A 15268-nucleotide genomic window follows, 5' to 3' on the forward strand; every position below is an offset into this window, starting at 1 on the left:
TTCTGTTATTTACTTAATGCTTTTTTTTTTCTGGATGTTTACAGCTAAAAATAAGCATCTGAAGTTGCTTTCCCTACGTTTCTTAAATAGGAAGAACAAAACTTCAGAGTAAAAAAGCAATAAACGGCTGAGCAGCATTTCCCTTGCGACAAGAACCTTGCTCATTTTAGAACTTGGCTGAATGGTTGCATTTAGCAGTGATGAAAGCGGTGCTTCTCAACTTTTTAGTAAATGAGTTTACAGCTCCAGAAATCACCCACTTATCCACCACCATGCAAATAATCTTTGTTATGAACATTTATTTTACTTCAATCATGTTGTCTTTGACTTTTCATCTGTACTTTGGGAATTCCAAGCTTTGACTTTCTAAAAAATCTTGAATGATTCATGTTGGTAGATTTCACTTTGCTATTTGATTTCTAATTTAACTAAACCTTGCTTACTGCATCTCTTGTGTGTGTGTGTGTGTGTGTGTATGATTGGTTTTTGGTGTCCATTCATTTTGATCTTAAGGGATTTGGCCTAACTTCAAGAATATCATCATTGAAGCCTTCTACAACTTTTAATAATCATAGTCCTCCAATTATTGTTTTATTTGAATTTTGAGTTTTATTCATCTCATGGATTTACAGTACATGAATGTTGAGTTATTTATAAAATTAAAGTTTTATTTTACATATTTATATATCATAAAAGAAAAATCAAGTTTTTAAGATAAGCTATGGTTTTACAGAACTTAAAGTGATTTTAAGTTAGAAAGCCAAAGAATTATTGTGCAATATAAAAACACATACTCTCTAAAAGTAACAAATTGTGGTTATTTTGAATGATTTATTAGAAACTGAGAAACGTTCAGTGTTTATAGTCTTTTAAAAAAATTCAGTGTGTGCATGTTCTGTGTGTATGTATATTCATATATTTTGTATTGTATAAAAGTTGTGTCATTGTAATGTACAGTACTATACGTGTTGATGTTATTTTATAACTAATAACTAATCTCCTAAAGCAGTAAATGTTGAACGATTTCCTAATCTTGCCTTTTAACCTAAAGCATTCCTTTTTTTTTTTTTAACTAATTTGCCTAAATCATCGATATTAGACTTCTAGTCAAATTAGGGGCCTTCTATCTGTTAGAGAAAAGTATTATGAATTAACATTCCTTTCATAAATAGCCTTTATTTTCAAACTCATTCCCTTAGTATAAAATACAGCATATGAGTGCTGTTCTTACAGTTGTCTACTCATCTTTTCTTTGGATTTGATCACTTACTCAGCACTCTAATTTTATACTTTTGTGAACCTATGTCTAAGACAAACTACAATTGGGATTTTACAATACTTTGAAGTCAAACCTTACCTACTGCCTCCTGCAGTTCCACAGCTGAAATTGGGGTAGATGGGCAATAAACCAAACAATATCCTACCACCCTTCTATGGGATGACAGTGATTTGTCAACTAGCAACAGGATTGTTTAATAGATTCTGCCTGATCATATCTGATTGTATATTCTTAATAGGATCTTAAAACTGGGAGAGTTTTATTGGACGGCTCATCTCTTCCAGTTGGGGTAACAGAGTTCCAGAGATGATTGCAGAGGTTAAAGACCCGATTTAATAGCCTACAAACTAATTGTTGGAGAAGAGGGTCTAGCACAGAGATTGCCAGCTCCTATCCTGTGTTGTTGTTATGCTGCATCTTCAGTTCTTACTTTCATGGATGTCCTTCCTTAGATCAACCCTGACTTTATACATTCTTCCTTTGAGTGAGGCTAAGGATCAAGGGAAGTTCAACAGCCAGGTCCAGGAAACTGCCCCTTGAATCGTGGGGCCTATCAGATCGAATCCTAAGCTAGACTAATAGGATCAGAGGAAGAGCTCTAAATTTGGGAGTTCTGCAGCTCTGCCCCCTTGTCAAAAGAACTGTGAACCACCAGTTCCTGGATCCAATAGGCCAGGTCAAGTTTGGCCACGAAGGAAGGTTCAGTTCATCCAGGAGCTCCCATATGGTCCAGGAAGCTTTTTTTTTTTTTTTTTTTTTTTAAATTAGACAAAACTTTCGGTAGAACCGTGAGGGGGCTAGGCCTTTTAATGAGAATAGAAATTCTTCTGAATTTGAACTTCTCTAATTTATAAATTTAAGTAACTTAATTTTCTTTTCTGCTGTCTTTATTTTTTTCTGCTATCTATTTTTAAAAGTTGGTTATGCTTTATTAAATTAGGAAGCATTCTTATCAAATTATTAAATTAGAGGCTTTTACAGACAAATCTATTAAAGGGTGTACACCATTTACTAGATTGTCTGAGCTTTCTCAGCTCTATAGCACAGGCCTTCAAACTGGTCTTAAATTGAGGCTCTGATGTGATCAAGGTTGACGTTCAGCCAGAATGCTCTCCTGGTTATTAAAAATACTGAAATATTTCCATACCAGTTGGTAAATACTCACTTCCCCAAGCTGTGCTTCCCCAGGTCCTCCATCCTCCAGAGCTAATGCATGGCATCCATTAACTCTGTGCCTATGCCTTACTTGTTTTTAAATATTTTGATTATCACACTTGAATATAGTGTCACACAGACTGAAAAAATGACCTGAGTTAAAAGAAACCTCTGATTACCAAAGATTTTTATAATTGCTGCAATAGAGAGAATTTTGCCGCTGGAAATTTTTGCATTAAAAATGTGTGTTTCTTAATATTTTTAAGCTACCTACTTAACCAGATTTTTCTCAAGGAAGGATAAGGAGTTTCAGAAAAAAGCAAGAAATGAAATTGCCTACAGTTTGCTTAAAATTAGTCGATACATATTTCCCTAGAATCTAGATCACAGGCAGGTTCTGTTTGACTGGAGTAGGGTTTTTTGTTCTTGTTTTAATTTGAAATCACTGCCATCATTCTTTAAAAATCAAATAGCTCCTACAACATTTGGATTTCCTACTTCTCGTGAACTACCAGGATCTGGCAACACTTGCCTGATTTTTGCATGGCACCCATCGGAAACTGAACAGTGATTTCCTGCGTATGGAAGATTGGGGTAGTACAGATATCTATTTGTATGCCTCCCCTGGTCCAGATGGTCTGTTATAGGAATCATCAGTATCTCATTTTTAAGTGATTAAGTAGGATCAGTACTAAATATTGTTTCATGAGAATTAACATCTCTTCCTTCAGAGGCTTGTCATCTTAAAATCAGGCGCCTCTAGGTGGTGGTGGGGGGACAATAAACCAACTCTCCTGTCCTAACCTTTACTAAAAGTTATCTTCTGAAAGAGATCTCTCTCTCGTTCAGGGCATAGTAATGAACGCAGAAGTGGAAACATGTTCCTTCTGGCAAAATCTTTCATTCACGCTGTTAGATCTGTAAAACAAATCTCTTCGGATTTGCTTTAAACACAAGAGGGTTTTGAATCTTCATTTGAGGCAAATTCTTTGGTTGATGCTTTAAAGACTCACAGAAATAAAGTTAATGAATTTCTTAATCCAGGGGGAAAGAAAAGACCTGTCTTCTCAACAGTAAACCGTCTCTGCAGTTGTGAGCCAGTCATCCCGCAGAGTTTATCAAGGAAAGGAAGCATTCCTCTGTTCTTCCCCTTCTCATCTACTAGAAAAAAAAGAGTTCTGTTGAAGATTTTCATTTCATCCTCCTCACTCTTCCCCACTGGTTTTCTTATGTGACTGTATTCTACTTTTAGTTTACACTCAGTTCCATTGTTGGTGCTCACATACACACACTGCCATATTATAGTGTATAACAGCCCTTGTTCCGCTGTCATTCTGCCATGTAACTGTTACTCTATTATATATGTATAATTGTATATATACACAACATATACATATTTATATAATCCTTTTATTTACGTCTGTCAGATAAGATTTAACTGTGAAGACTCTCCTAATAACAGAAAATCTAATAAATGATTCACTAATTCTTAAATTCACCGCAGCCTTGATCAAAATAACCACTTTTTAAAAAATAAAGTCAGGTAATTAAGGTAATTAATGGAGGTTGGTAGTTCCTTTCAAATAGGAGCAGATATTTCCTATGCCAACATTTAATATCAGATAACTTCTGTTAACCAAAACTAGTTTTTTAGAGTTTAAATGTCATCCCTTAAAATACAACATATAAAAGGTTCTTGAGAGAACAATCGCTCCAGAGGCAAGAGGATTTGCACCTGCTGTTTATGATACAGAACGGAACTGGCCTTGTCAGGTTTAGACAGTTTTAAAGACTTTTATCAGTGACTTGGGAGTGTGCCCTGAGATAGAGATATATGGTTACTTTACTTTAATGATACTTGTAGGATTTTGCAAGCTTCTTCCCTGATATTTTTGGAAAGTAGCTTCTATATTTTCATAGGCCACCACTGGAAGCTAACAATGTAAGTGAAGTCATTAATTTATAATTAGCATGCATTTCCTAACAGTGGTCTTGCCACCAAGCCCCAGAACAGTTTGGGACTATATTCACTGCATTATTCTAAATTTATTTTCTGGAATCTTCACACACCCACTAGCAATTTCTCACATTAAGTTTATATTGGATTTTAGTTTTCTGTTTAATTTCGTCTTGCTTCAGCTTTACCCTTATCCTCCACCAAAATGTTTATGTTGTTGCCAAACAGGGACCTGAAGGAACATGGCTTGCCAAGTGGAAAAGTCAAAAGGAAATCCCAGACAGAACTTTGCATGAGCCCTCCTTCCTTTTATTAGATCTAATTTCCCCCCAGTTGACAAAGTAGCAGTTCATGGACGTCTAGCAAAATGTAATGGAGAGCCTTTCTGTCTGCATTTATATAGAAATGCAGTCCTGCATTATGCTGCCAAAGCCTGTGTTGGAGTTGATTATACAGCATACTTAGGAAGCCCCTTGGCTGAGGTGTGTGCCATTAGTCCCTGCCCGTCCTGATTAGGCAGATAGGTACAACTACGTGCCAAACCTGACGGTGATGTTGATATTTCTGTTTTGTTACCTGTTCACTCCTAAAGGAGGGGTTTAGCAAGATCTGCATCCATAAAACTAACATAGAGCCCATCACAAAGTTAACATCTTGAAGAAAGGCAACATTATGGAATAGCTCCTCCTCTGGGCAGAATTCCTGTCTCCCAGACCCTATTCCTGCTGTCCTCCCTGGAGAGCCTCGTCTCCTGAAGGCCTGGCACATGAGCAATAAGTATGATGCTTTTGCCCCGCTTGCCCCCCCAGAAAGAATTCCTCTAACATCTTGCTTATGTGGTGACGTCTAGCTCGCCGCCTGCAGCTCAGCCCATGGGAGAGCAGCGTTGTTAACAGACTGCTGACGCCCACACATTCGTTCCTGGCCAGAAGTAAAAGCACAGCGGCCTTGTCTGGAGATACAGGTAAAACTGTCAAAGTGCAACTTTCTTAGTGAGGTAAAGTCCTCCTTTTAAAGCACACCTGAGCCACCCCGGTCCATCTAACTATGTCTCAGGCTTCCCCATTGTGTTTGCTTCTCTTTCCCTGGGTGCAGTGGCTTTCGATATGTCTGTTGGTGTTGGTTTCACGCTCCTGGTACTGTTTCCTCTTCGCCTTTTATCTGGACACCAGATGCCAGGCAGACAAAAGATGCCCCTCCTTGTGATCAGATGGCTTCGGATGCTTCTGTGTGTTTGTAACCTCACCAGAAAAACCTACCCCTTCCCTGCCTTTCTCTCTGCCCCTGCATCTGAGCAGACCATCAGAGGTAGATATGATTTAATATTTAATACTGATAGATGGACTTGAGACTAAAATCAAAGCCCAGGTCGACTTAAGCAAGAGTTTCATGATGTGGCTGTGGCCTAGCAACTTCTGCCTGCACCAGGCTTTCGTATGTAATCTAGGAATTAGTACCCTCTCAAATCTCTAAGAGCTGTGGAGAACGCTAATTACAGTCTTCTTCTTTGTTACATACTTTGAAAATATGGAGAATGTGCCAAGTACTGGTTATTATAATTAGTTATAACTCCTCTATGTTTTTGAAATGCAAAGCATGCCTGAATGAGCCAATTAGTTTAATGAGAAGTTAGTGTAGAGCCTAGATCTAGCTGGAAAGAAAGACACATCTTCAGCTTTTGGCAACATCTCTTTCGTGGTGAGTTGATTTGGTTTTTCCCAAATATTTCTGGGCACAATAGGTATATCTCTGTAAGCAGCCTAGCAGCCCTTGTCTTGGCACTCGGGAAATTACATAGCCTCTTCATAAAGTTCCCTTTCAAAATACTTTGCCTCTGCAAGTCTCTTCATGTTCATTAGCCATCTTTGCAAATCATTCTTGGTGGTTTTATGATTTTTTTTCATCTCTGGTGCCCAGTGAGCTAATAACAACCCTAATTCTCACAATACCCCCAGGAGGCGGTCGAAAAACCAAGTGCAGACATTCCTACCACCTGCTTGTGGAAACCAAGTGCAGTGACAATAAAGTGACTTATACCAGAGCCACTTAGAATTCTAATTGGTGGACTGGGTCTTAAACATGCTTCCCCCCTCCGTCCTCGGTGCCTGGAGTGATGCTCTGTGTACAGTTGTGCATTCAATTAGCTGGACCACAGCTTTCTGTGTTTTCTGTGAAGGAACTCTCCTGTCAGCTGTCACATCGCATCTGAGATTTTTCCTGGGGAGAAAGTACAGCTAATTTCAAGATAGTTTACTTTCTTTCTGGGAATGTCATACTCTTACACAAGTCATGAAAGTTTTTCCAAATGTCCAGCTAATTGAAGAAACTGTAACATTGCTTTTAGTCCTGTTTCGTAGGATCTAAATAATTTAGGGCTCTCATGCTTTGGAATCTCCACCTCGTTTGTTGTTTCATACTGAATGACTGCTTCGCAGCTCAAAAAGTGTCTGTCTTTGCTGTTTCTGTCACCACTAACTTCTGTCAATTCTTTTCGCTTCTCCTCTGGTCCTTTACAACATTATTCACTCATTCTCCACCCACTCTGCCAGCCCATCTTCCCACATTCTCTCTTCACTGTTCTACTCAATCGGGGTGCTTTTTACCTGCTAACTGGCTGTTCTTTACTTTGCATCTTTCCCATTCTCCTTTTCACAATACATTTCTGTAATTTATTTTACGGTGAAGCAATGCATAGGCCTTTACTTGAGTTGTCGCTCTTATTAATACATTCCTTAGATCATTGTTACCTTATTGTTGCATTGATACAGCTTATATTTAATGAACCAAAACTGTTGTTTTAATTTTTTTCCATTTGAAATTTTATATGTAAACATCCCTTATGTTTACCTTGTCAAAAACACTGTATTCATCTCTTTTCCTTTTTCCATCTGCTCTCCACGATTATTCTTCCTTGTCTTTCCATTTTACTCTTGTCTCTTGAGTTCATCTTCTATCTGGTTTCCATTGGCAAGAGGATGACCTACATCCAGAGCCAGGGTTACAAGAGCAGATCAAAACAGCCATCCTTACCCCTAGGGTGTTTGGTAATTGCAAACTCCCAGAACAAGCAGTAAGAGCACTTGAAATTTGCAAGAGTCTCCTACCTCTCATTTGTGACCACTGCTTTGGGTCGACTTCTAAGTGCCCATTTTTTAAGATTTTATTTATTTATTTGACAGAGAGAGACACAGCAAGAGAGGAAACACAAGCAGAGGAAGTGGGAGAGGGAGAAGCAGGCTTCCCATTGAGCAGGGAGCCTAATGCGGGGCTCGATCCCAGGACCCTGGGATCATGACCTGAGCTGAAGGCAGACTCTTAACGAACGACTGAGCCACCCAGGCGCCCCTCCACACCCATTTTTTTAAAATACATTTGAAATACATGTGATCATTACGGCTCAGGGTTAAAAGAGTTGATACATATAAAATGTTTAGAATAGTACCTGTACATAGTAGGCCCTCAATAAATGTTATTATTATTTTATAAATTTTCTATTCTCTGTGCTATACTCCAGCCACTTGTACTGCATTATCTTTTCTCTGCACCTTTTCACATATAGTTCATTTAGAAGATCTTGAATAAGTTACATTAATGCACACTTGTTACCAAGAGTAGAAGGAAATAGAGATATTATAGAAGACTTTCTACTGGACACTCCATAGAAGAATCTTCATGTTTAATAAGACTACTTTGGGATACCAAGAGCACTCTGGGAACATCAAAATACTGTATATTATTGCTCTTACTCTTTTCTTCAGAAGGGCAGGATAATTCCAGTAAATGATTTAAAGGTTTCAGGTTTTTCAGTAGTTGCTATTCACAACAACCCATTCCATGAAACCTAATGTCCTTAGAATTTACAGTGTTTGTTTTAGCCAGACGATGTTCCTTGAACAATTAAATTTGAGGATTTTTTGTACAAACTGCATTCAATAGATTTAAGGATATTTTCTCCCTTTGCTTAATATTACCTCAGCGCTGTAATAAAGAATGAACCACAGGGGTGATGCGATTGGCTTAGATCCATGATCATCTCGGGAAATGCTCCCTAGATACCCCTGAAATTATTTTCCACTGGAGGAAAATGAACTCCCATTTCTGTGTTTCCTTTTTCCTGTCAGACCCAGGCCTGAGCAGGGCTGTGGTCTAGGGCTTCTTGATTCTGGAGCAAGGTAAATGGCCTCTGGCTGTGCCCTGGGTGCTCGGTGCCTCTCCTGGTCATTAATCCCACAGAAGTACCTTGTGCCAGGATCTTATTCTTTAAATGCATTTGATTGGCCTGGAAGAGTTTTGCATTATTGAATTCTTCCGTGTCTGGGAAATGCAAATGCTTTGTGTGGCGCTTGAAAAGGGTTATTTTCAAATAGTTTCCCCTGTGATCACAAGAAGCCAAATGAGACTAGGTTCTCCTTTCTCACAAAAAAAGGAATCTTCCTTCACCATTAAGTTCTGAAGCAAAGTTTATGTGAACTCCCAAGTTAAGATACACATATTCTTTTAAGGAGGACTGAGGGGGAATGCAAAACGTTTTAGTTTATCCTGAAGCCATAGTTCTGTTTTCAGAGGATTGGAAAAGAGAATGCAATTTCCAGTCCATTCCCTGCCTTGACCATTTAGCGATACCAGAAGATAATGCAAATCGTTTAATAAGAGAGCACGTAAATAAATAAGAAATCTGATCAACTTTCTGTCTGTAAATGAAACCAAAATAACATTTTTAACTCTATAATTCCAAAATTCGTAATTTGCCTTGTGAACTTTTTGAGTTTTTATTAGTAAATACTATTATACTTAGCTGAAATAATAGTCTTTTTAAAAGTTTGCTACAATGGCAATAGGTACGTAAAGTCATTTTATAACATCATCCAAGCACATTCTTGGATGTGGATTCAGGATGGATTCCTGAGTATTCTCCTCAGGAGTCATGTTTGTCTTTTTTTTTTTTTTTTTTTTTTTGCTGGAGGATAAGATTTCTGGGCGAGATCTGAAAAATGAACCTTGGAAACTTAGAACCCACACTTTTTTTTGTGTAGTGGTTTATGAACTTCCTTAAACCCATTTTTTTGCCCGGAATCACTCGGTTAATGACAATGTTCCTGTGAAGGTGAATAGTCAGAAATTTAAAAAAAAAAATACCAACCTGAGTAAAACAGTAAAAGCTATTCACGATTCAATTTTATTTTTGGCAGTTCTAACATATGTATGTTCTATTCAGCGTTTGAAATGATTACATCTCATCTCCCCATACCTTCTACTCCTTGTTAATAAACCATCAAATGCCTTGGCTTTTTGGGAAAACCCAGAAGCCATGCATCTGATTTGGCTTTAAATAGACAAAACAATTATTAGTTATCCTTATAATACCTAGTAAGACTTGGTTGTTTAACACTGTAAAAATCCCGTTGCTTTTTTTCTACTGGCTGTTGAACCTTACTCCTGAAATAGTTGCCGTCAATCTTGCTTGCCTGCTTGCTTACTTCCTGTCTCTCCACCTTCTGTCCCATCTTAAAGCTAATTAGGAAAAATCTGATTATAAACAGTCCTTATATAAAAATGATCTGTCACTAATGTAGTGTTTTACCAGAACCATCAGCTCATAGGAATATAAGCCCATTGCTTTCCTTAATTATTAGACTACATCTGTATCTTTCATCACTATTTAAATAGCCAAAGAACTCACATAGTCTAGATTTTTCACTTGGACATGGCTTCTTTTTGGACACACCGTAAACTGATAGGACTGAGGAGAGTTGGAATATGATGGCTCTGGACACCTTTAGGTAATAACTTCTTCTCCCTACTTTTCTCTCTATCTCTGCTTTGCTCCTTTTCCTGAACCTGCTTTTGGCTTTCCTTCAACTGCTCCTCTGGCACTCTTGTGTGTAAAACAATCACCTACACCCTAGTTATCCCCATTTGTCCTCGTTCAGCATCTTGCAGCCCCATCAACATCATGCCCTCCAAAGCTGCACACTCTAGAAATCTGACGGATCGGCCAAAATTCTTGGTAACGCCACCGGAGGGCTCAGCGCGAAGGAGGACGGCTCATGGCACCGCGGTGAGTAGCCGGTGGGAGCCGCCAGGCGGGTCTGTGCCGTTGCTGTGCAGGGTGGACACCAGCCCCGGCTGCCGTGTGGGTGTCAGAGTGGGAGGTGCCCACACCTGGGTGGTGTCCCCGTGCTTCCTCTCCACTTGGGAGTTGGGCTCCCCATAAAAATGTGAATTTGAGGATGAAAACTATTCTCCGTTCAAGGGCGTGCGTGCAGCTGAAGTACCATATGGGGACCTGTGTACGACTAAAGGCCACGCCAGCACGCTTTTTCATGTTTGCAAGTCAGAAAGCCCCGGAAGGGGGGGTGGGCCTCAACGGCTGCCTCTGCCTCTGCCTCTGCATTTTATTAAACCATATCCAGGAGCTGGCTGAACTCTAAATGTGGTTCACCAAAAAGCAAAATAAAGAATTTTTGTCTGCTTAGCTAATCCAAGGCCCAAATCCTACAATATAGGAACAAAGTATTTTGAAAACACTAGTGATTTGCTAGGTAACGAATTCTTGAAAGCCCACAACTGGGCTGTGTTATAGACTCAAATTTTGCAAGTGAAGAATATAATTTGTACTTGTAATTACTGGCAAGGTGGCTGAGCTAACATGAGTTTTCACCTATAATTAATTTCGTGCCATAAATGCAATGAGGTAACTTGTGTGTCTCTAAGAGTCTTTCTTCCTTAAACTGTGTGTTATTTAGTATCTGTTGAAAGAAGTAGATAAGGTTGTGTGGTCTTCTCTTAAAGGATTCCCCAGTCAACCAGAAGATCCCATTGCCTCTCTCGCATGGGAATACCACGACCTGTTTAATGAAAGGCTGAACAATTTTTTTTTTTAAATCTTAACTTCCCAGGGATTTATAAAGCTGATGGACACTTAAAAGGATTTTGCTTAAATGTTTGAGAATAATTTGAGGGTTGTGCGAGAGCTTGAGGGCTTTGCCTCTAGGCAGTTTTCTTCCAAGCCCCAGGCTTTCAGGAATCACAGTGTTTTAATTCCTGATTGAGCCAGACCTCCAGCCCCACAAGGAGGTCTTGCAAGTGAAGCTTGGAGGTGAAACTACCTTTGATGTCTGGGTAGTTGTTCATCATTAGCACAGGAGCTTCAGAGAGCCTACCTGTGGATAAAAAGCAATAGTTAGAAGAGCTTTGCCCCCAAAGGTTGGGGACTTACTGAAGAGGGAGAAGCACTTAGCAAAGGAAAAGCATCTTGTTATGGATAAAAACACAACCTAACACACCAGGAGGAAAGGATGAGAGCTGACCCTTGGTCAACAGATTAAAGGAGAGGGATTTGTCATCACATGATTCAGAAGCTGCACTTTCTCACCCATTTTAATTTTTTTGGATGCCTTCCTCATCCTGTATTTGATTTATTCATCATCTTTTCACCTCTTTACCAAATATTTAGGCAAATACCTGTTTCCAGAAGTGACTCACAAGTCTTTTATACCCCAGAGCTGCCCTGTGGAATTCAGTTGAGCCACCAGCGACCTGTGGTCATGGAGCGCTTGAAAAGTGGCTAGTGAGAATGACAAACAGAATTTTCAATTTAATTTCCTTTTTAAAAATGTTTATAGTAAAAAAAAATGTAACAAAATTTACCATCTTAACTATTTTTAAGTGTACATTTCAGTAGTGTTCACATTGTTGTGCAGCCTATCCCCAGAACTAATTAAATCTTGCAAAACTGAAACTATCCCCACTGAACAACAACTCCCCATTTCCTCCTCTCCCACCCCCTGGCAACCCACCATTTTACTTTCTGTTTCTTTGAATTTGACTACTTTAGACACGTCCTATAAATGGCATCATACGGCATTTGTCCTTTTATGATTGGCTTATTTCACTTTGCATAATGTCCTTAAGATCTGTCTGTCCATGCTGTAGCATGTGACAGGATTTCTGTCCTTTTTAAGGCTAATATTCCATTGTATGTATGTATGCATATACACACGAACACACACGTACACATATGCCACATTTTGTTAATCCATTCGTCTGCTGGTGGACATTTGAGGTGCTTCTGCCTCTTGAATATGAATAGCACTATGAATAGCCCTGCTGTATACGTGGGTAGCAAATATCTCTTCAAGATCCTGCCTTCAGTCCTTTGGGGTATATACCCAGAAGTGGGATTGCTGGATTTTGTGGTAATTTTATTTCTAATATTTTGAGGAACTGCCATACTGTTCTCCATAGCAAATGCACCATTTTACTTACAGCCCCACCAGCAGTATAGAGGGGTTCCACTTCTTCCACATCTTCACCAACACTTGTTATTTTCTGGGTTTTTGTTTATTTTATAGTGGCCAACCTAATGGTGTGAGGTGCTCTCTCATTGCAATTTTGATTTGCATTTCTCTAATGATCAGTGATGATGTTCAACATCTTTTTATATGTTTGTTGGCCATTCACATATCTCTTTTGAAGAAATATCTATTCAAGTCCTTTGCTCATTTTTTAATCTTATTCTTTAATTTGTTTAATCTTTAATTTTTGTGTTGAGTTGTAGGATATGTACATATTCTGGATATTGCATTTTCTGGATATTAATCTCTTATCAGATATATGATTTGCAAGTATTTCTCTTATTCTGTAGTTTACTTTCTTACTCTGTTGATTGTATCCTTTGATGCACAGGAGTTTTTAAGTTTGATGCAGTCCCGTTTGTCTATTTTTGCTTTTATTGACTGTGCTTTTGGTGTCATATCTAAGAAATCCTTCATTACAAATCCAGCGTCATGAAGCTTCCCACTTTTTTTGCAGGAATTTTATAGTTTTAAGCATTAAATTTAGGTCTTTAATCCGTTTTGAGTTTTTGTATATGGTGTAAGGTAAGCGTCCAACTACATTCTTTGGTATGTGGATATCCAGTTTTCCCAGCACCATCTATTGAAGAGACTGTCTTTTTCCCCACTGAGTGGTCTTGGCACCCTTATTGAGGGTCCTTTGACCATGTATATAAGGATTTATTTCGGGCTCTCGACTCCATTGGTCTCCATGTCTCTCTTTATGTCAGTACCACACTGTTTTGATTACTGTAGCTTTGTAGTATGTTTTGAAATCAGGAAGTGGGAGACCTCCGATTTTGTTCTTTGTTTTCAAGATTGTTTTGTCTATTCAGGGTCCCTTGAAGTTTCATATGACTTTAGGATAGATTTTTCTATTTCTGCAAGAAATAATACTGGATTTTGATAGGGGTGGCTTTGACTCTGTAGATCCTTTTGGATAGTATTGGCATTTTAACAATAAGCCTTCTAGTCTGTGAACACAGAATGTCTTCCCGTTTATGTTCTTTTCATTTCTTTTAGCAATGTCTTTTAGTTTTCAGTGTAGAAGTCTTCTGCCTTCTTGGTTAAGTTTATTACTAAGGATTTGATTCTTTTTGATGCTATTATAAATAGAAATGTTTTCATAACTTTCTTTTCAATTTTATTTAATTTTAATTCATTTAGATCTAAACTCAAATGACCAAAATGTGGCTAGTGGCTAACTTATTGGACAGCACAGATGTAGAACATTTCTGTCATCACAGAATGTTCTGTTGGACAGCAGGCCTTGGAGTTTCGGTCTATATTGTCTCTCTTGAACGTTATTTGTATTCTAAACCTAACTCTAATTGTAAAATCAAAGCTTTGGTTTTGTACACTGTACCTTTGTCCTGCTGGTACAGTGTCTGCTGACATATGCACCTTGCCATGTATGTTCCACATTAACCTTGTGGGAAATGTTTATAGGAGAGATTATTGTACAGACCACTGGCTATTAATTCAGATCAGGGGGAGGATGAGGAATGCCTTTACATGTGTGGTACCCAAATAGGTGATTGGTTAACAAGACCAGTAAAAAGACACCTAAAAAAACTAAGAGGGTAAAACCATCTACCTGCCTGAGGATGTCGTCTCAAGTACCGAACATTTTTCTAAACCTCTTTGCCTGTTTCCCTACCCCTTTAAGGTGATTAAAGGGAGGGCAGTTTTAGGAAAGAAAGAATTGGTTCAATGGCACTTTAACTTTTTTTTTTTTAATCCAAAAGGAAGGATTATACAGTTCTTTGTAGGTTCTTTCCTTCAATTCCTGTCTTGTCAAGACACAGATGATGAAATTCATCCCTGTTGCCTCCATGTTACAAATTACCCTTCCTGACTTATTTTCCCATTCAGATGTCTCCTTAATTTGACTTCAGCCAAAGTAAAATGTTTTGAGAGAAAGTAAAAAAAAAAAGCTACTTGAGATGCTTAACCCCACATTCCCTTGGGAAGAGGCCCTGCCTTCCGCTCTGGCACTGATATGCCAGAGACGTAATTGCCCCCAGTATCGCAGCCAGAAGTGTCCCCTATGCTGGCTGCCACTTCTACCACCAGGGACAACAGCTGCATTCTGAGGCCCCACCTCCCACCTTCTGGAACCAGAAATGGGGGCAAAGGCTGGTCATGCAGCCACAAGTGATAGAGAGCTGACACACATCTTATAAAAGCTCTTTCCTGCCCCAGTCTTCATTTGTTTTATTTAGAAATTCTGGGAAGACACTGAGTATTATTTGATACTCCTGTTTTCCCCGCACCTCTAGCCCAGTCCATCCACTAGGATGCTACTAAGGAAAGTGGAGAGAAGTAATTACAAGGGACACTGAAGGGGAACAAGGGCGGTGGGGGCGGGAGGAAGGCAGAAAGAAGGAAGTTGATTCTTGCACCAGGCAGAAAGGAGAGAAAAAGGGTACACTACCAGCTTCTTGGCCCTGCGGCTAGATAAAATAGATCAAGTTCTGTCCCTTCTCTTGGCCTCTCACAGTCTGCTTTCCTGCAAGGGTCCCACAGAGTAAAGTACTG

General features: G+C 39.0%; 1 protein-coding gene across 8 annotated transcripts in view; it reads left to right on the top strand.

Moving 5' to 3' along the window:
• Positions 1–15268, top strand: part of MAP7 (microtubule associated protein 7) — a 168206-nt gene that overhangs the window by 133051 nt on the left and 19887 nt on the right. For 6 of the 8 annotated variants that reach the window (XM_035728602.1, XM_035728606.1, XM_035728603.1 and 3 more), the window contains 2 exons: positions 5242–5355; positions 10322–10449. In XM_035728602.1, coding sequence (XP_035584495.1) covers positions 5242–5355; positions 10322–10449 — 242 coding nt within the window. The remainder of the gene's footprint in view (positions 1–5241; positions 5356–10321; positions 10450–15268) is intronic. The other 2 variants (XM_035728605.1, XM_035728604.1) reach the window with 1 other exon arrangement.

The sequence above is a fragment of the Zalophus californianus genome, chromosome 7, assembly GCF_009762305.2.
Source record: "Zalophus californianus isolate mZalCal1 chromosome 7, mZalCal1.pri.v2, whole genome shotgun sequence".
Classification (NCBI taxonomy): domain Eukaryota; kingdom Metazoa; phylum Chordata; class Mammalia; order Carnivora; family Otariidae; genus Zalophus; species Zalophus californianus.